The sequence below is a fragment of the Crocodylus siamensis genome, chromosome 3 (genome assembly GCF_052110815.1).
Source record: "Crocodylus siamensis isolate JL-2025a chromosome 3, ASM5211081v1, whole genome shotgun sequence".
NCBI classification, from domain to species: Eukaryota; Metazoa; Chordata; order Crocodylia; family Crocodylidae; genus Crocodylus; species Crocodylus siamensis.
The window spans coordinates 61,151,125-61,166,543 of NC_143397.1; the positions used below are offsets into that span (position 1 = coordinate 61,151,125).

The 15,419-nt window shown below is 45.7% G+C and overlaps 1 protein-coding gene across 1 annotated transcript in view; it reads right to left on the reverse strand.

Moving 5' to 3' along the window:
- The window catches only part of MCC (MCC regulator of Wnt signaling pathway), a 363,930-nt gene extending 350,169 nt beyond the window's left edge, over positions 1 to 13,761 (reverse strand). The window contains exon 1 of the mRNA XM_090038383.1: positions 13,543 to 13,761. Coding sequence (XP_089894509.1) covers positions 13,543 to 13,688 — 146 coding nt within the window. The 5' untranslated portion in view covers positions 13,689 to 13,761. The remainder of the gene's footprint in view (positions 1 to 13,542) is intronic.
- Between the last annotated feature and the right edge of the window lie 1,658 nt (positions 13,762 to 15,419).

The following is a 15,419-nucleotide window of genomic DNA, read 5'->3' on the forward strand; positions in this document are numbered from 1 at the left end:
CAGAGGGCAGAATTATTTTAAATTATAGAGTAGGCTTATGTCAATATAAATGTTCCACTGCTCTTTTTCTCTCTGACCCAATCAATTAGACCCTCTGTTCAATGAGAGGACAATAATTAAACAATAACAGTTCTTGAGTCAGCCCAATTATCACCAAAAACTGTGATCCAGTAAAAGGATATTAAAATAGTTCAATTACAACAGTTTTACAAGTGTGCAAGATCTGCTCTAATGCTGCATTCTTGTGATACTGAAATATTTTGCATCATTTTATTTTAAATAACAACATTCCAAGTGTTTTAAAAAGGCAACTGTACATTTAATAAAACAAAATATACTGAAGTCTCAGAGTTATTAACCAAGATTTTGACACAACCTATTACATTCTAGAGGATGGATAGTTCAAACTTTCTCTTTGAGTTTGGGATTGAGTTTTATATATAGACTTAACACAAGGAACCAAGATTCATCCAAAAGACCAAGAGAGTTTGCAATTTCTGTACTGGGAATTCATTTAGTCTTTGCACAAAAAGGACCCAGTTGCCTTTTTCAAATATCTCCTGTTAGGAATCCAACAAGTAGGAGCAGCAAAAGATACCTACTTAAATATACGAATAGGTCAGATAAAGGTCAAAAATTGAGGAAGAGGGATTAAAGTTACAGACACAACATACCTACCTGAGTCATTTCTACTCCACAGCTTTACTTGTGGTTACACTGCACAAGTAAATGGTGAAACACAGGTCCCATTTTTGTCAGTGTAAGAGGCAGCTTACTTCACTGTTCTTATTAATAATTAAGATTTATTTTATTCTAATACATGAATTTAATCACACTACATAACATGACAACTTGAGGAAGGAACTTTATTATCCGGGGGGGGGGGTAGGGGGGCGTGGCACAGGCAGCAACTCTTTACTGCATTCCTAAAAGCCTGGACATAATTCCTGTTCAAACCTACTATAGTTTGCTTAGAGACAAAGAACTTCACACCAAAAAATTAATTTGGTTTGCTTCTGTAAACAAAGGGTGTGTCTGCACATGCAGTTAATGTGACCGAATATAAACCAGTTCAATTTGAGCCAAAGTAAACTAATCCCAATGTCACTGTCTACATGTACGTTTGAGCACAGTAATTTACTGCGCTGCCAGATACCACTTGTATCTGACAGGACTATCTGGCAGTGTAGTCAATTAATCGACTGAGCCCTAATTACTGTGCTCATGTAGATGGTGATGCTTTACTGTGCAGCAAATTAGTCTGCTGCACAGTAAAGCATCTCATGTAGATGCACCCAGAGTGTAGTAAAACTGACAGATCATTAGTCTGCTATAGAAACCTTGGAGCCATTTTTGTTTCAATAAGTAAACATTTCAAAAGGCTCTTTTACCACACAAACATTCAAAAACACTCAAATAACTTAAAGCCTAGTGATTATCCATTGACTATCAAGTGGGACTTGGGTTTAGTCATCTGGAAGATTTATAACATTTTACCTGTTAGCAATACTAGAGGACTAAAACACAAAATAAAATCTTAGCACCAACCAATGAAAGTTTTGCCACTGACTTCAATATGGTCAGAATTTCATCCAATGTTAGTAATTTTTTTAACTATTTTTTTTTAAATAAGCTGCAGAACAAAAAGACAAGTTTTGGGATTTTCCCTTTAGCGCCCCTGCATGACGTCCAGCCAACTTTTACATTTATTTTAAAATATTTGATCCTCTGTTCCTTCTCTTTGATGAAGAAGAACCCTGCCAAGTTTCCTGGAGAACCCTGAGTTGAGCTGTCACGTGGGCATCACAAAAGTGGGCACAGACAGAAGAGCAACTCCTTATTGCAACTCAGAGGCACTATAAGTTACAACAATCCCTCAGATCCAACAGAAGTTTGCTACTGGGTCCAGGAGTTGGGGATTCTAGTTGCTTGCTGCAAACCTGCAGCCCAGTCTCCGTAGCAAGGCCACTCCCCCGCTCCCAGAATGGGAGAAGGGAAAGGGAGTACAGGGAGCCTCAAGGGGGCTCCAATACCAGCCCAACCCTCCAGCACCAGCTGAAAACCCCCCAACCAACTCCCTCCACTCCCTTTCCCCTTTGCATTCTGAAAACAGCGACAGGCTGGGAGCTCCACAGACAGAAGCTGGAGAATGAATTTTGGAGCATGTTCATCTGAACACTTGTACAATGAGGGTTCAGATTTTCATGGGATAGGGCCATTTTAAAGTGCTCTGCAGCCATGCACTTCTGTTTGGTCACAACTGTAGACTGGGGCAAGATCAGGTGAAAACCGTCACTTCTGTTTGCACCCAAGGTTCATCTTTTGTGCAGGTTGCAGTCTTGCAAAGTATGCAAGACTGCCTTCTTCAGCTGCCTTCTGAGGACCCTGCTATTGTTCTCCAAAAGCTGATACTTCTTGTAGCAGGGCACTAAGGTGCCTGCTACTTGAAAAGCAGCAGTATGGGCTCAGGTGCTGGTTGCTAGGGGCAACCAGGAGGAGCTAAGGGCCCACACCTGGTGAGTCAGCTGACTGGAAGGGGCAGGGGCTGACTACTATAAAGTGCAGACTGGAGACTGTGACTACTCTCTCTCTCTCTGCTAGCAGCCAGGGAGAAGGAGCATTGCCTGACTAAGGGAAAGAAGAAAAAGGCCTGGATGTATAAGCTGCTAGTTACATGGGTGAGAGCTCTGGTGTGGTTTGGAGAACATTTAACTATGAGGTTTAGCTTTGTGTTATAGCCCAGGGGCTTGTGTTATTGTTTTTGTTGTTGTTACACCAGAGGACCGGGTGAGGCTGTTAGGGGTTGGAGGAGGCCTCATAGGGGCTCCACTGTAGTGTGGGGACCCCGGTGCCAGAGAGGGCACAACATTCAGGGGTGCACTGACCCCAGCTCTGAGAAGGGGAGCAAAGGATTGGGGGCCAGGTAAGGCTGAGGCTGCCTGAGCCCCACAGGAGGCTTAAGACCTGAGGAGTAGATTTGGAGGCTAGGCATGGCTACAGCCACCTGAGCCCCAAGGCAAGAAGCCCCAGTGTGGGCAGTTTTGAGAAGCCCCAGAGCGGGGGCGGAGATTGTTGACAAGTGCCAGGGAACACGGTTGTGAGGCAAGCCAGATGCACCAGTGGGGCGCAGGAGAGTGAAATCGACCAAACAATGTCTGGTACATCTGTGAGGCTTGGGGCATGGTACAGGCGTGGTTGGAGCCACATGTAGCCCATAAGGCTGGGGTGCACCGAATCACTCAAAATAGAACAAAGACTGAGATGCATCAGAGCACCATGTCAAAGAGGACTAAGGGCAGCCTCCCTTCAACACTGTTGACATCAAAGACGTGGCAAGCGAGGTGTCAGGGTGCTTTTAATATCACATTGGCACGGTAAGGTGCGCTAGGGGAGTTCACGGCCACCCCTAGGACCCCGTGCTGCTTTACTTCTAATAAATAAATTTAAAAAATCTAATTTTCTCAAAGGGTTTTCTTTATTAAAAAAAAAAAATAAAGAGATCATATTTAAAAAGAACAAGCGGTACTTCTACTCATTCTATTAAATTCTAATCCTTTTCTGTGTTCTGTTATAAAACAGAAGTCTCGACTTTTCACAGGACATCGCTAGTAACTGAGCACGCAAGCAAGAAATTCCCCCTGGGTAAAATTCTGTGTTAACTTAAACAGAGCAACAGAATCAGTTCGGATCTTGGCTCTTCTTTGTCATCAAAGAATGAAATATTTTAGGTCCAACATAAGAATTATCTTTTTAAAATACTCTGACAATTATTTTATTTGAAAGTTCTCCAATTTTTAGAATTAGAGGAAAAACCCCAGCAGTTCATTAAAACTATTCTAAACAAAAGAGTTCTGAGTTTTAAATTTCATGACTACTTCATTTACCCACAGAAGTTTCTTTATGAAATTGACTCTCCTATAGGTAGATCAATTTCAGACTCATTAATATAGAAATGCACATGAAGAGCACCAAGCAATCCAGACTACAGTAATAAATAAATACTTATGCATTTTTCCAGGGGCTATAAACAACACATGGGCTAATTAATGATCTGCCAAGAACTATAATTGGGTATCAACTCGGTGTACTATTCTAATAGATGGAGCACAAATCTGAATCTCATGCACTTGAAATAGATACATCCCAACTGCCAAATCTACCCCTGGACAAAGTCCACAAGAACTTACAGAAATTAATTTACCGGATTACGTTTTTACCAGGCTGTAGTTCTGTGCTTTAACAGGCATTTCTGCTCATGTCTCGAGCAGAATATTTGAGGCACATTTCAACAACCATATATACTATATAACAACACAAAACGCACACATTTTACTGTTTCAGTTATAAGATGAAGAAAAGAACAATTCATCTTCATGCTCCCTATATTCTACTCCAAAAAAACCCCGTGGAAAACAGTAGGGGTCAAAAGGACCACCAAATATAAACAACAGAAGCAAAGAGATCAGGAATGTGAAAAAGCATAAAAGGAATTATTGCAGTGAAGCTGAGAGAAGATGAATAGAAGTAAATAGGATTAAGAAACAGAAGTGTGGAGGCAATATTAAATAGACAAAAAAAAAAGCCATCCCAGGGAAACTATCAAGACTAACTAGCAAAAACACAAGAGCCAGAGAGCTTTAGGGTTTTCTCACAGTATTAGTGAATGTAAAATATGCATGGAAAAGATGAGGGCACGAGCAAATTCAGAGGGGATGCAGTGGCATAGCTGTACCCCCTGCTTTCTGACCACGCAGTAAGAGCTTAGCCAGGGACCACCCCCCAGAAGTCCCTGAAGAAAATAACTTGCCCTCTCCCTTCCTCTTCCTGCTACTGCCTGAGTGTTATCCTGAGGGCAAGGGGAGTGCCTATCCCACTCCAGCTGGGCTAGCAGGGGCTGTGCTGCAGCAGTGGGTGGGTGAGTTCCTGGTCCCCTGCCAGGACAAGAGCAAGCACAGGGAGGGGGAACCCACCCACCTGGTGCTGTCCTGGTCTGAACTCAGCCCCTGCCAGGCTTGGCTAGAGCAGGACAGGAGCTCTCCTCACCCTTAGGACAATGGAGACAGTGGCAGCAGCAGAGGGGGAGAAGGGGTATGGAGGAAATGTGCCTCTGGGCAGGGAGGGGAAAGGGTGGGGGGACTGCACACCCTGGCTTTATGTGCAATTCCTATAAGCTTTGGAAACTTCTCTACTTTGTGGACTTAAAGTCCCTGACTCCTGCTCCTGTGGTGCAGTCTGCCCACCGGAGTTGGCAGGAGTAGGGTGGGGAGGGGGCTGGGTGTGGGACTTGCAGCCACCTCACAGCAACGATCACTGCTCCCACATCCCCATTTATAAAATGCTGGATACACTTCTTGAGAGGGTGACAGATGTGTATTTTATGGTACTTACCAAGTAGAATTTCAGTTATGGAAGTAAAATTATGGAAAGAGAAACAATCTGTGGAAACTCAGTCTCTCATAGGCTACAAGCATATGTCACATTTGTCCTGGGAGAAAATATTTTCTCCCGAGATAAAATGCAGTTGTTTAGCTATCCATGACCACTGTCCCTGGCCAAACCCTAAAGAAGTTCACAGGATGAGACGTGCTAACATTTTGACCTTGGACATCACAAAGCATTTCAGAGTGGCTGGTTGTCCCAGGACTGTACCATTAACTCAATGACACAGAAGTGGCAGACAATTCAGCTGCTCACTAAACCTCCAACTGGGAGGCGGATGTGTGCACATGCCAGTCCCATGACTTTTCTATTCCAGGACAAATACAAGTACAACCGGTCCCGGGATAAATGTAATGTGTGATCTTAGCTATAAAGTAAAGCAAGGGCCAAAACAGGCAAAAACTGGAAATTTTGTCACCAGAACAGAAATGATACTCCAGGTTGAATGTCAAAGGATAATCAACTGAGCTGAAATAGAGAAAATGGCTGAGGATGAAATGTAAGGTGGCAGAATTAGAGAGAGGCCCCATGACCAGCCAGAATTCATCCAGAAACTGACTCTTTGCTCCAAGCTGTTCCCACCAGCAGGGCCCCATGAACACGTGTTAAAAAACTTCCCTGCTGATGGAGATTAGACAAAACTGTCAATGGCAGTCACAGACAATGGCTCCAAGGACTCAGAAGTACAGTGATGGACATCTTTCCCATTCACAAAGAACTGGAGGTTTTAAACTAGGGAAACACCTTCCTATTCCTTTCACCAACTAGAGGAAAATCAAGTTTGACAGTACCAACTGGCTGGGTTATTAAACAACGGAGTCCCTTAGAACAGGGCTGTTCAACTGGAAGTTAACATGCTGGGTTAATATATGGCCCGTGGGCTCCCTCCTGGCCACTGCTCCTCCCATTCCTCCAGCTGCTACGGCTACTGAGAGCTTTGGGCTGCCCCTGTCTTCCAGCTTAGGCTTCCTATCCTACTCCTGGGACAGAGCAGCATGTTGAGAGGGGACCAGAGGCAGGTCTGCCCAGGGCTCTACGCACAGATGGGGAGGCAGGCACAGAGCCAGGCTGCATGCGATGAACAGAGGGAGTGGGCTGCCTGCACAACAGAGGGGGAGACCCAGATGCCCCCCCCTGCAGTATGTGGTCTGTGCAGGATGCAACCTGGGGTCTGCAACCCACAGGGTATGCAGCCCTCCACCACCCAGATGTTGGACAGCCATGCCTTAGAATCAACGCTGTAGCAGAAAGCCCAGCATTAATCCTTTCCCACAGTAGTGAGTACAAGGCTGTGTTTTTTGATATCGTTCGATCCCTTACACGCACTCAAATTTCACATCTACTTCAGATAAGCAGGTTTGGTCTTCCAGCCAACAAACGTCTAGTGCATTGTTTCAAGCCAGGTTTACTCATTTCTTTTAGACAGTGGAGCAAAGAACATTAAAAAAATAAAACCTGGTTTCGCTGACATCAATTATAAAATTCCCATAGACTTCAATGCATTCACATTTGTACACAAAATGTTTTATTCCATAATTAAAAATATTATCACCGCTATAATTAAGGTCATAAATATGTACCTAAAGCTTTGGTAAACCACAGAATATTAGGACACAGATTTTAAGATAAAGTATTTTTTCCTAAAAATTTCATCAAGTCCTTCTGAACTAGGATTTATTTTTTAAATAGCCACAGACTCTGCACAGCTCACAAATCCCACAGGACTCTCAGAGGGCAAAACAAGCTGGAGGAGCAGGACTACTGTAGCCTGTTAAACATGGAAATGTCAGTCTGCAATTACATAATGCGTGCATAGTCTCAGGGCTATATACCAGTAACTTCATTCATGTAACGTGACAAGTCAGACAAGTTTCCTAAGGCAACTCTTTCTGAGTGTGACCGGCAAAGGAAGCAATCTTTCAGCATGTGTTTTTAATAGGCTGTACTAACTTGTTACCAAATCAGCAGGTTTTCTAAATCACCCAAGTTTACCACGGTTTTGCAGTTTAACAAATGATGAATAATGGCATAATATCAGTGAATTCATAAAGAATATCAGTGAATTCATAAAGAAATCTGTGAATAACCTCTCCAGAATCTAATTTTACTGTGCCATTCTGAATATAAAAATTAAAGTTTTCCCTGTGCTTTCAGTGCTCATTTTTCCTCACTTTTTCCTAATCCTAAAGAATATTTCTTAGCCATATTTAAAACGTTAATATTAAAATTTAAAACAATTTAAATTTAAAATTAAAATTAAACATTAATATTAAAATAAAAATAGTAATATTAAAATTATAAAACCAGCACATATTTTGTAACATGAACCATTAACATTCATTTTTCTACTGCTGTCAACTCAGTAAGCTATGTTTATCTGGGGGGGTTAAAGTGAAGTTATATCTGCTGGAGCACACACCAGGAAACAGATATTTATGGAATGAATTTATTCGATAGAAGTATCTGGTAAAGCATTTAGTAACAATTACAGTGCTGTGAAACTCATTATGAGTTTAAATGGAACATTAGTAGGTTCTAGCCATAACAAAGCTACATGGCAAGCAAGTTTCAAAAGAAGACATCAATCTACTCCACCACCTGTGAAAACTGAACCATGTTCTCCCTTTCCTCATTTAGTCACCAGGGCCACATATGTTGACCTTATAAAAGAAACAAAAGACAGCAGGTGTCTTCACCAGTAATTTGACTCTGTGTCGCTGAATAGATATTTAATTAACGATGGCATCTGATATGTATTTTTTTCCAAGCATCTCAAAAATAAACAAAGCCAAAATGAAATAAACTATTACATATTTTTCAATTAACAGCTCCTTTTTAATAAAAAAACAACCTAGCTAACAGTACAAAAGTGAAGTCTTCAGATGAAAACCTGTGAAAACTGAATCCTGCTCTCAATGAAGGCTATCAGGAAAACATCTGGGACTGGTCCTGAAAACTGGCTGTCATGTGCAAACCGCATTTGCAAAGTGACTTACTACTATTGCTCAGCTCTCTAAAGGAAGCTAAGCACTTGTCAGACATTGAAACAGCAGACAAATGACTACAATAGAAGCAGGGGCATTTTGATATGCACTGGTTGAACTGAAGTTACAGCACTGCTTTATAATTTTCGATTTGCTAAACACTGCCACTTAAAGTGAAAAAGCATCCAGGCTGCTGAAAAATTTAACTCATCAGGGAGATGCACATCTAAAATTCTCTCCTGCTTTTCAATTTCTTTCTTACAGTCATCACCAGTACGTACTTAACAATTATGCCTTTATCATTTCAGAATGTCACCTCATCTATTCAGAGAGCAAAAATTCATGATTCTCTCAGGAGGTGCCCTTTCTCTCCATATGTGCCTCTAGTTCCCAGCTATTATTTAAATAGGTTTACAGTTTAGTGCACAACAAAGAGTTTCCACAGCTGAGACTCCATATAACTTAATTACATATGCAAATAGCTCGTCTCCCCAGGTGATTTATACTAAATAAAATGTGCACAATGGGAAAATGCTTCCTTTACTACAAAAATACAGATTTCTTTTCCCACCCGACCGCTACAATTTAAAAGGGGTGCTACAATGAACAAGCAACCTTAGGAACAGTCTACTGGGGCATTAAGGTAGCAAATGAAAGACTAAATCAGTGATTCTCAACCAGGGTTGAGATCTTTTGAAAGGTGCCTCTGCTGGGAGAAGGTCAGTGCAATCTCAGACATTCCCCCGCTGCCTGGCTGTTCTGCAAGAAAGTAAGCACTGTAATAAATAAATTAGTTTTTGAAATGCGGTACTGCTCAATGCAGAAAACAAATGGAGAGGTGCCTGTAGCCAAACAAGGAATGACTTGCATCTAAAAAGGTTGAGAACCACTGAACTAAAAGTACAGTGCTCCAAGCAGAAAATAAATGGTATGTATATTTTAAACTGTTTTACCAGAAAACGGCTGCAAAATGGGGGGAAGGGAGGATCCAATCTCTATTACACCGAATGCATTTAAATTTCTCAAAAGATAAGATGTTCAAATAAAGAAAGGTTAACACAAGTCTGACCACACATGACCCACAAAAAATCTGCTGGTAGCGCACAAAAAGTGTTGGCTGGTTATATGGTGCTGGCTTCTCTTTGTTTCCAGCTACTTATACAGGCTTCTTAGAGCAAAGCTGCATCTGTGGGCCTGTAAAAGGAACTATAAACATGAAGGAATCACCTTAGCTGCCTCTTGGACAGAGAATACCTGCTGGGACCAAAGGGAAGTCCAGGGAGGCAAGCCAAGAGAACTAGAAACCTGAGTAGCATCTCCCAAAGAGTAGATGGAAAAAGTTCAAGTGCTTGGACAGAATGAAAAAGAAATAGCAAGAGTAAGAGCCTGCACCGGAGAATGAGATTAAATGAAAAGTAGAAGTAAATTGTGTGTTTTTTTTTTTCTTTTTTGGAAACTAATGTTTATATTAGAAGATGTACTTACATGTCCAAACACACACCTATACTTTTCAATGCAAGGAATTATTCTACTTGTCACAAGATACTGTAAAATAGGTATTTTCTTATTCACTATCAGACAATCTCTCTACTAAAATGGCTCACATTATGAAAATATCTGAGAACAGCTGGGCAAGTCTAGTCCTGTATACAGTTTGTCATAAAGTGTGTTACAGAGAGAAAAAATCAGAGTAAGCAGCACAAAGAGAGGGATGCACTCAATTTCCAAGATCAGTAGCCAAGGAAAAAATCAGTGCAGTATAGATTCTATACCCCACCCAAGATCAAAATGTAACAGATGACAAAAACAATGCCTCCTCCCCACAGATGGTTCTATATGATGGCAAAAATGTCTTGTAAAAGATTCATCACCTTCTCCTAAAAAGTTTAAGAGAAGATACAATACCTCTTTCTCGAACTTTAACCACTTTTTCAGGAGTTGCATCATTTTGTTGCAACTCCTAGACCAGATCATGGAGTCATAGCTTTTCCAGGATAGTTCAAGTGAGAATTAGAACAGGCCATCATGGTAACACACAATGCACAAATTGCAAGCATCAATAAAGTGCATGCAGGAAAAAATAATTTAAAATACAACAATGTGCTTTGGTAGTAGTGTCCTCTACCCTGTCTACATAAATACTATGAGCAAGTTTCACGCACACTAACTACATTATTAAACCCATTTCAATTTGCACAGTCAGCAGAAAAAACTAATAAAAAACCACAAATCAGATCAGAAAGCATACCAAGATCAGGCAAAATATATAGTAAACAAGCAGCTGAGGGTTTCAGACAAGAATTTTTATCAATAGTTTATACAAATTAAAGGGGAAATGTCATCTTTATACAGTTGTATGAAGGTGTATATTCTTAGAGTTTCCAACTGATGGCCACTACTGACAAACTATCCCTTTGGTTAAAAAAAAACAATCCAAAAACCCAAGGTCTGTCCATTAGGGAAAACACAACAACAAAACAACTGATCCCTTTAAAACTAGCCTGTATATATAAAAGTTCCAGTTTTTACTGAATCGCAGTGTTTGAGCCCCTTGAAGGCACCCTCATTTCAAAAGGACTGAAGTGGATATCAGAGCTCTCAAGGCCTCTGTGCAGACTCACATTCTCCAGTGTCAAAGTATGCAACACTGACAACCTTCCCTCACTTAGATCCCATTCTTCAGAAGTGTAGTGAACCTGCAGTTCCCACTGAATTAATTTGGAGCTGTGAATTCCCAGGGCCTCAGAAAATCCCCTCTTAGTTTTTAATGTTACAAAGTCAAGCAGCCTTTACAGAAACCCACCCACCACCAACCCTCTCCCATTTAAAATATTACCATTTACTACAGGCATATAAACATTGAGTAGTAGGTTACTTCTTTTCAACTTGTTGCTCTAGAAGATGCAATTAAAACCCAACCTTACCCAGAAAAGTTTAACATCACACACCCCAGTCTAGAGCCTGATCTTGGGCGAATACAGGAATCCAACTACAGATCCACACCATTGCAGGGACGGTATAATGAAAGACAACCAAAAAGACAAGGAAGGTGTCTGTACCCAAAAGCTTGCAAAGAAGTATTTTTCCAACTATTTAGCTGGTCTAATACAAGTATCACATTTATCGAAAGCCCCTTATCAACCAAAAATGCATGCACTGGCAGACCAATGGAAGTATTGTCTTAGAACAGGGCTAAGGCTAAACTGGGAGCCTGCAGGCCATGTGCAGCAATCTTGTGGGATCGGGGGCCTCCAGGCTCCCCCTCCCTCCTCTGGTTTCCATGCCCCTGCCCATGCCCTTGTGCAAGGGGGGCAGTATGGTGCAGCATGGCATGGCACAGTCCTGGGGAAGCCAATGGCCTTAGGAGCTGGGGGTGATGCTGGGGCACCCAGGCATGAGGTACATGGAGAAGGTGGGGTGAAGGGAATGGGGTCAGATGCATGCAACACCCATGGCAGCATGAAGCCCGTTGCTCATGCTGGTGAGGAAAAGCTGAAAGAACAAGGGTTAGTTAGCCTAGAGAAGATTGAGGGGGGATTTGATGCCTTCAAATATCTACATTGATTAAAGAGAGGATGGAGATGGGCTTTTCTCTGTGGCTGTAGGAGGCAAGACTAGGAGCAATGGCTTCAAGCCTCAGCAGGGGAAATTCAGGTTGGAGATTAGGAGGAACTTTCTGGCTGCCCCGGTGCTCAAGCACTGGAACCAGCTACCTAGAGAAATCATAGAGGCTGCATCCTTGGAAGTTTTCAAGGCACTCTGCTGGACCGGCTCCCTCAGGGCAGCTCCTGCCTTGAACAGGAGGCTGAACTAGGTGCCCTCGCAAGGCCCCATCCAGCCCTGCTTTCTAAGGGTGCAGCCGCTGTGGTGCCATGGCCCATGGGACCCCTTTCCTTTGAACAACTTATTTTGGGCTGATCTTCTCCTGCCTTAGCCTGAACAGGACAGGATCTGACGGCACAGGCCGGGTGCTGGGGGGCCTCGTGGATGTGATGGAAGGGGGGTGAAAATCAGTAGGGCCTGGGTCATCTGCTGCTGAAACAAAGTTGCTGCCAGCTGTAAGAACTGGGCTGCCCCCAGGCAGCAGCTGTGCCTGCACCTCCTGTATATGAGGGCTCCAGGGCGGGCACCCGCAGCTACTCCCTGGTCCCCTGAAGGAGCAGGCAGGAAGCTCCATGCCCAGCAGACACTGTCCTCCAGACCGAGCCATGCAAGCTTGGGGCTGCCCGTGCCTGGAGCCAGGGCCTGGTCCCATTCTCTGGAGATGAGGAAGGGCCGGAGCCTCCTCTCCTCCGCTGCACTTTGCACACGCACCTGTCCATCCCCAGAGCAACCCACACACACATGCCTGGACTCCAGCACGATGCATGCACATGCATGTGCCAGTGCTGTGCAATGCACACTCCTCGGCACGATGCATACTCAGACACACGCATGCACAACACACCCAACCTCAGATGATACATGCACACACATGCACCACTACAATGAGCACACACTCGAGCATACCCCCCCGGGATGATACACAGGGGTCTCGGCACAATGCACACCCCCCTCCCCAAGCACGATGCACATTCGTGCACACACATGCCCCAGGACCACACACACTAGCACCTGTGCACACACACACCAGCACAATGCACACACACACTCATACATGCCCTAGGACGATGCGCACACACACACTCACCCCAACATGATGCACACATACACTCGCCCCAGCACGATGCACACATGCACTCACCCCAGCACGATGCACACATGCACGCATACACAATCTGTACACGCATACATACATAACCTAGAATGCTCCACACATGCACGCTCACACTCGCCCCAGGATGATGCACACGTGGACGCTCACACTCGCCCCAGGACGATGCACACGTGCACGCATAGACGCCCCAGGACGACGTACACACTCGCACACACGATGCGCACGCACAGGCACACGCCCGGCCGGGAGTCCCGGAGCGGAGCTGGGGGCGGCGGGTGCCCGGGGACAGCCACCGCTGCCCGAGAAACTTGCCCGAAAGTTGAGCGGCGCCTCAGGGGGAGGGGGAGGGGGAGGGCCGGGGAGGACCCCGCGGCCCCGGTCCCGGCCGCGCGCGCCGCCGACCTGCTGATGTAGCCGTCGCCGTCGCCGTCGCAGGTCTGGAAGAGGCGCCGCATCCGCTCCTCCTCGCCCGTGCTGGACGTGTCGCTGCTGCTGCTCGCGGCGCTGCTCGCGCTCACGGCAGCCGCCGCCGCCGCCGCCGCCATCATGCGCGCGGCTCTGGGGTGGGCGGGGAGGCAGGGGCGGGGGGGTCCTCGCCCGGCGCGAGGCGCCACAGTGGAGGCTGGGGGGGAGCCCGGCGCCAGCGCAGCGCCGCCCCCTCCGCCCACCTGGGGGCGGGGCGGGGCCCTGAACAATGCCCCGGGCAAGCGGGGCTCAACCGGCTGCGCTCCTGCGGGGCGCCAACAAGTGCCCGCTCGCCCGCCCGCCTGCGAACCCGTGTCGCTGCCCCTGCAAGGGGGGCCCCGAAACCCTTCCCGGCCGGTGTAGACCCGTTTCTCCTAGCCCAGCCCGGTGTCTCCCCCGCCCCGGTTTCTAGAGGGCCCGGCTGAACGAGCCGCGGGGAGCGGGCTGGACGGGGCCGCGGGCGGCGCGCACAGAAGTGACACTTCTCCAGCCCTGAGCACACACACGTGCACGGCTGCGCACGGCTTCCAAAATGAACAGTAGGGCAAAAGTCTGAACCCTCATTTATACTGATGCAGCTGCAGTTTGGTCAAGCTAGTAAAGTTTTGGCTGTAACGTGGGGCTGTAATCACTGGCCTCTGCGTAGAAGCTGCACTGGGCTTCACTGATTCATGGACTGTGAGGCTGGAAGGGGCCTCGGAAGATCATCGGGTCCAGCCCCCTGCACCAAGCAGGAAAGATAATGAGGTCAGGCGGCCCCAGCAAGGTGACTGTCTAGTCTCCTCTTGAACATATTCAGCATTGGCAATGAGTAGGGGGTGCACATGCACCCCCTGAGATTGGCGGTGCACCGCCTGGAAGCCCTAACCACAAAACCAGAAGTGTGCTTCTGGTTTTGCCACTGGCTCGGCAGTTAGCTGCTGGGGGACCCCCCCCTTCCCCCTTGTTGGAGATCTAGTGCCCCCCCCAGACTCAGGAGGCACCAGTCACCCGTGATTTCCAGGGTACGTGATTGCACCACCTCTGGCGGGGCCTTATTCCACAGTCTGGACACCCTGACTTAAGTTTTGCCTAATGTTGAGCCTGAATCAGTCTTCCAGGAATTCCTGGCCATTGCTTCTGGTTTTCTCCTTGAGTGCCCTGGTGAACAGTTGCTCCCTTGATGTACTCCCTAGTGTAGTGGTAAGCTGCTACCTGGTCCCCTCTCAGCCCTCTTTTCTTCAGGTTGAAGAGTCTCAGGTCCCTCAGCCTTTCCTCATATGACTCTCATTATACAGGTGGCTCTTCTTTGGACTCCCAAGCTGACCATCCAGTCTGAGGCAGGATCAGCCCTATCCAAACCATCCCACACAAAACCATCTAAATGCTACATAAGACTCTCCTCAACCCTGACATACCATAGACTTAACACCCTAACCTGCCACAGGGAAAGGGGCTTCAGGAGGTCATGCAGTCTATGCCCCTGTCTAAACCATCCAGGCAAAGGTCTGTCTGAGCAAAGCTTAAAAAATCCCCAGGAACTGAGATACTACAACCTTGCTAGGGAATCTGCTCCAGTGCCTCAAACCATCTCCGCAGGCAGAACAGTCTTTCTAGGACAGGGCGGGTAATTATTTTGGGCAGAGGGCTGCTTACTGAGTTTTGGCAACCATCAAGGGCCACATGACAGGCAGATAAATATTAATTTTCTAAAATTTTTAGGAGCCCCACAGGCTGGATAGAATGGCCTGGCAGGCTGCATCCAGCCCCCAGGCCACATTTTGCCCACCCCTGTCCTAAGATCTAACCCTTCCTTGCTGCACTTTGAACAGATT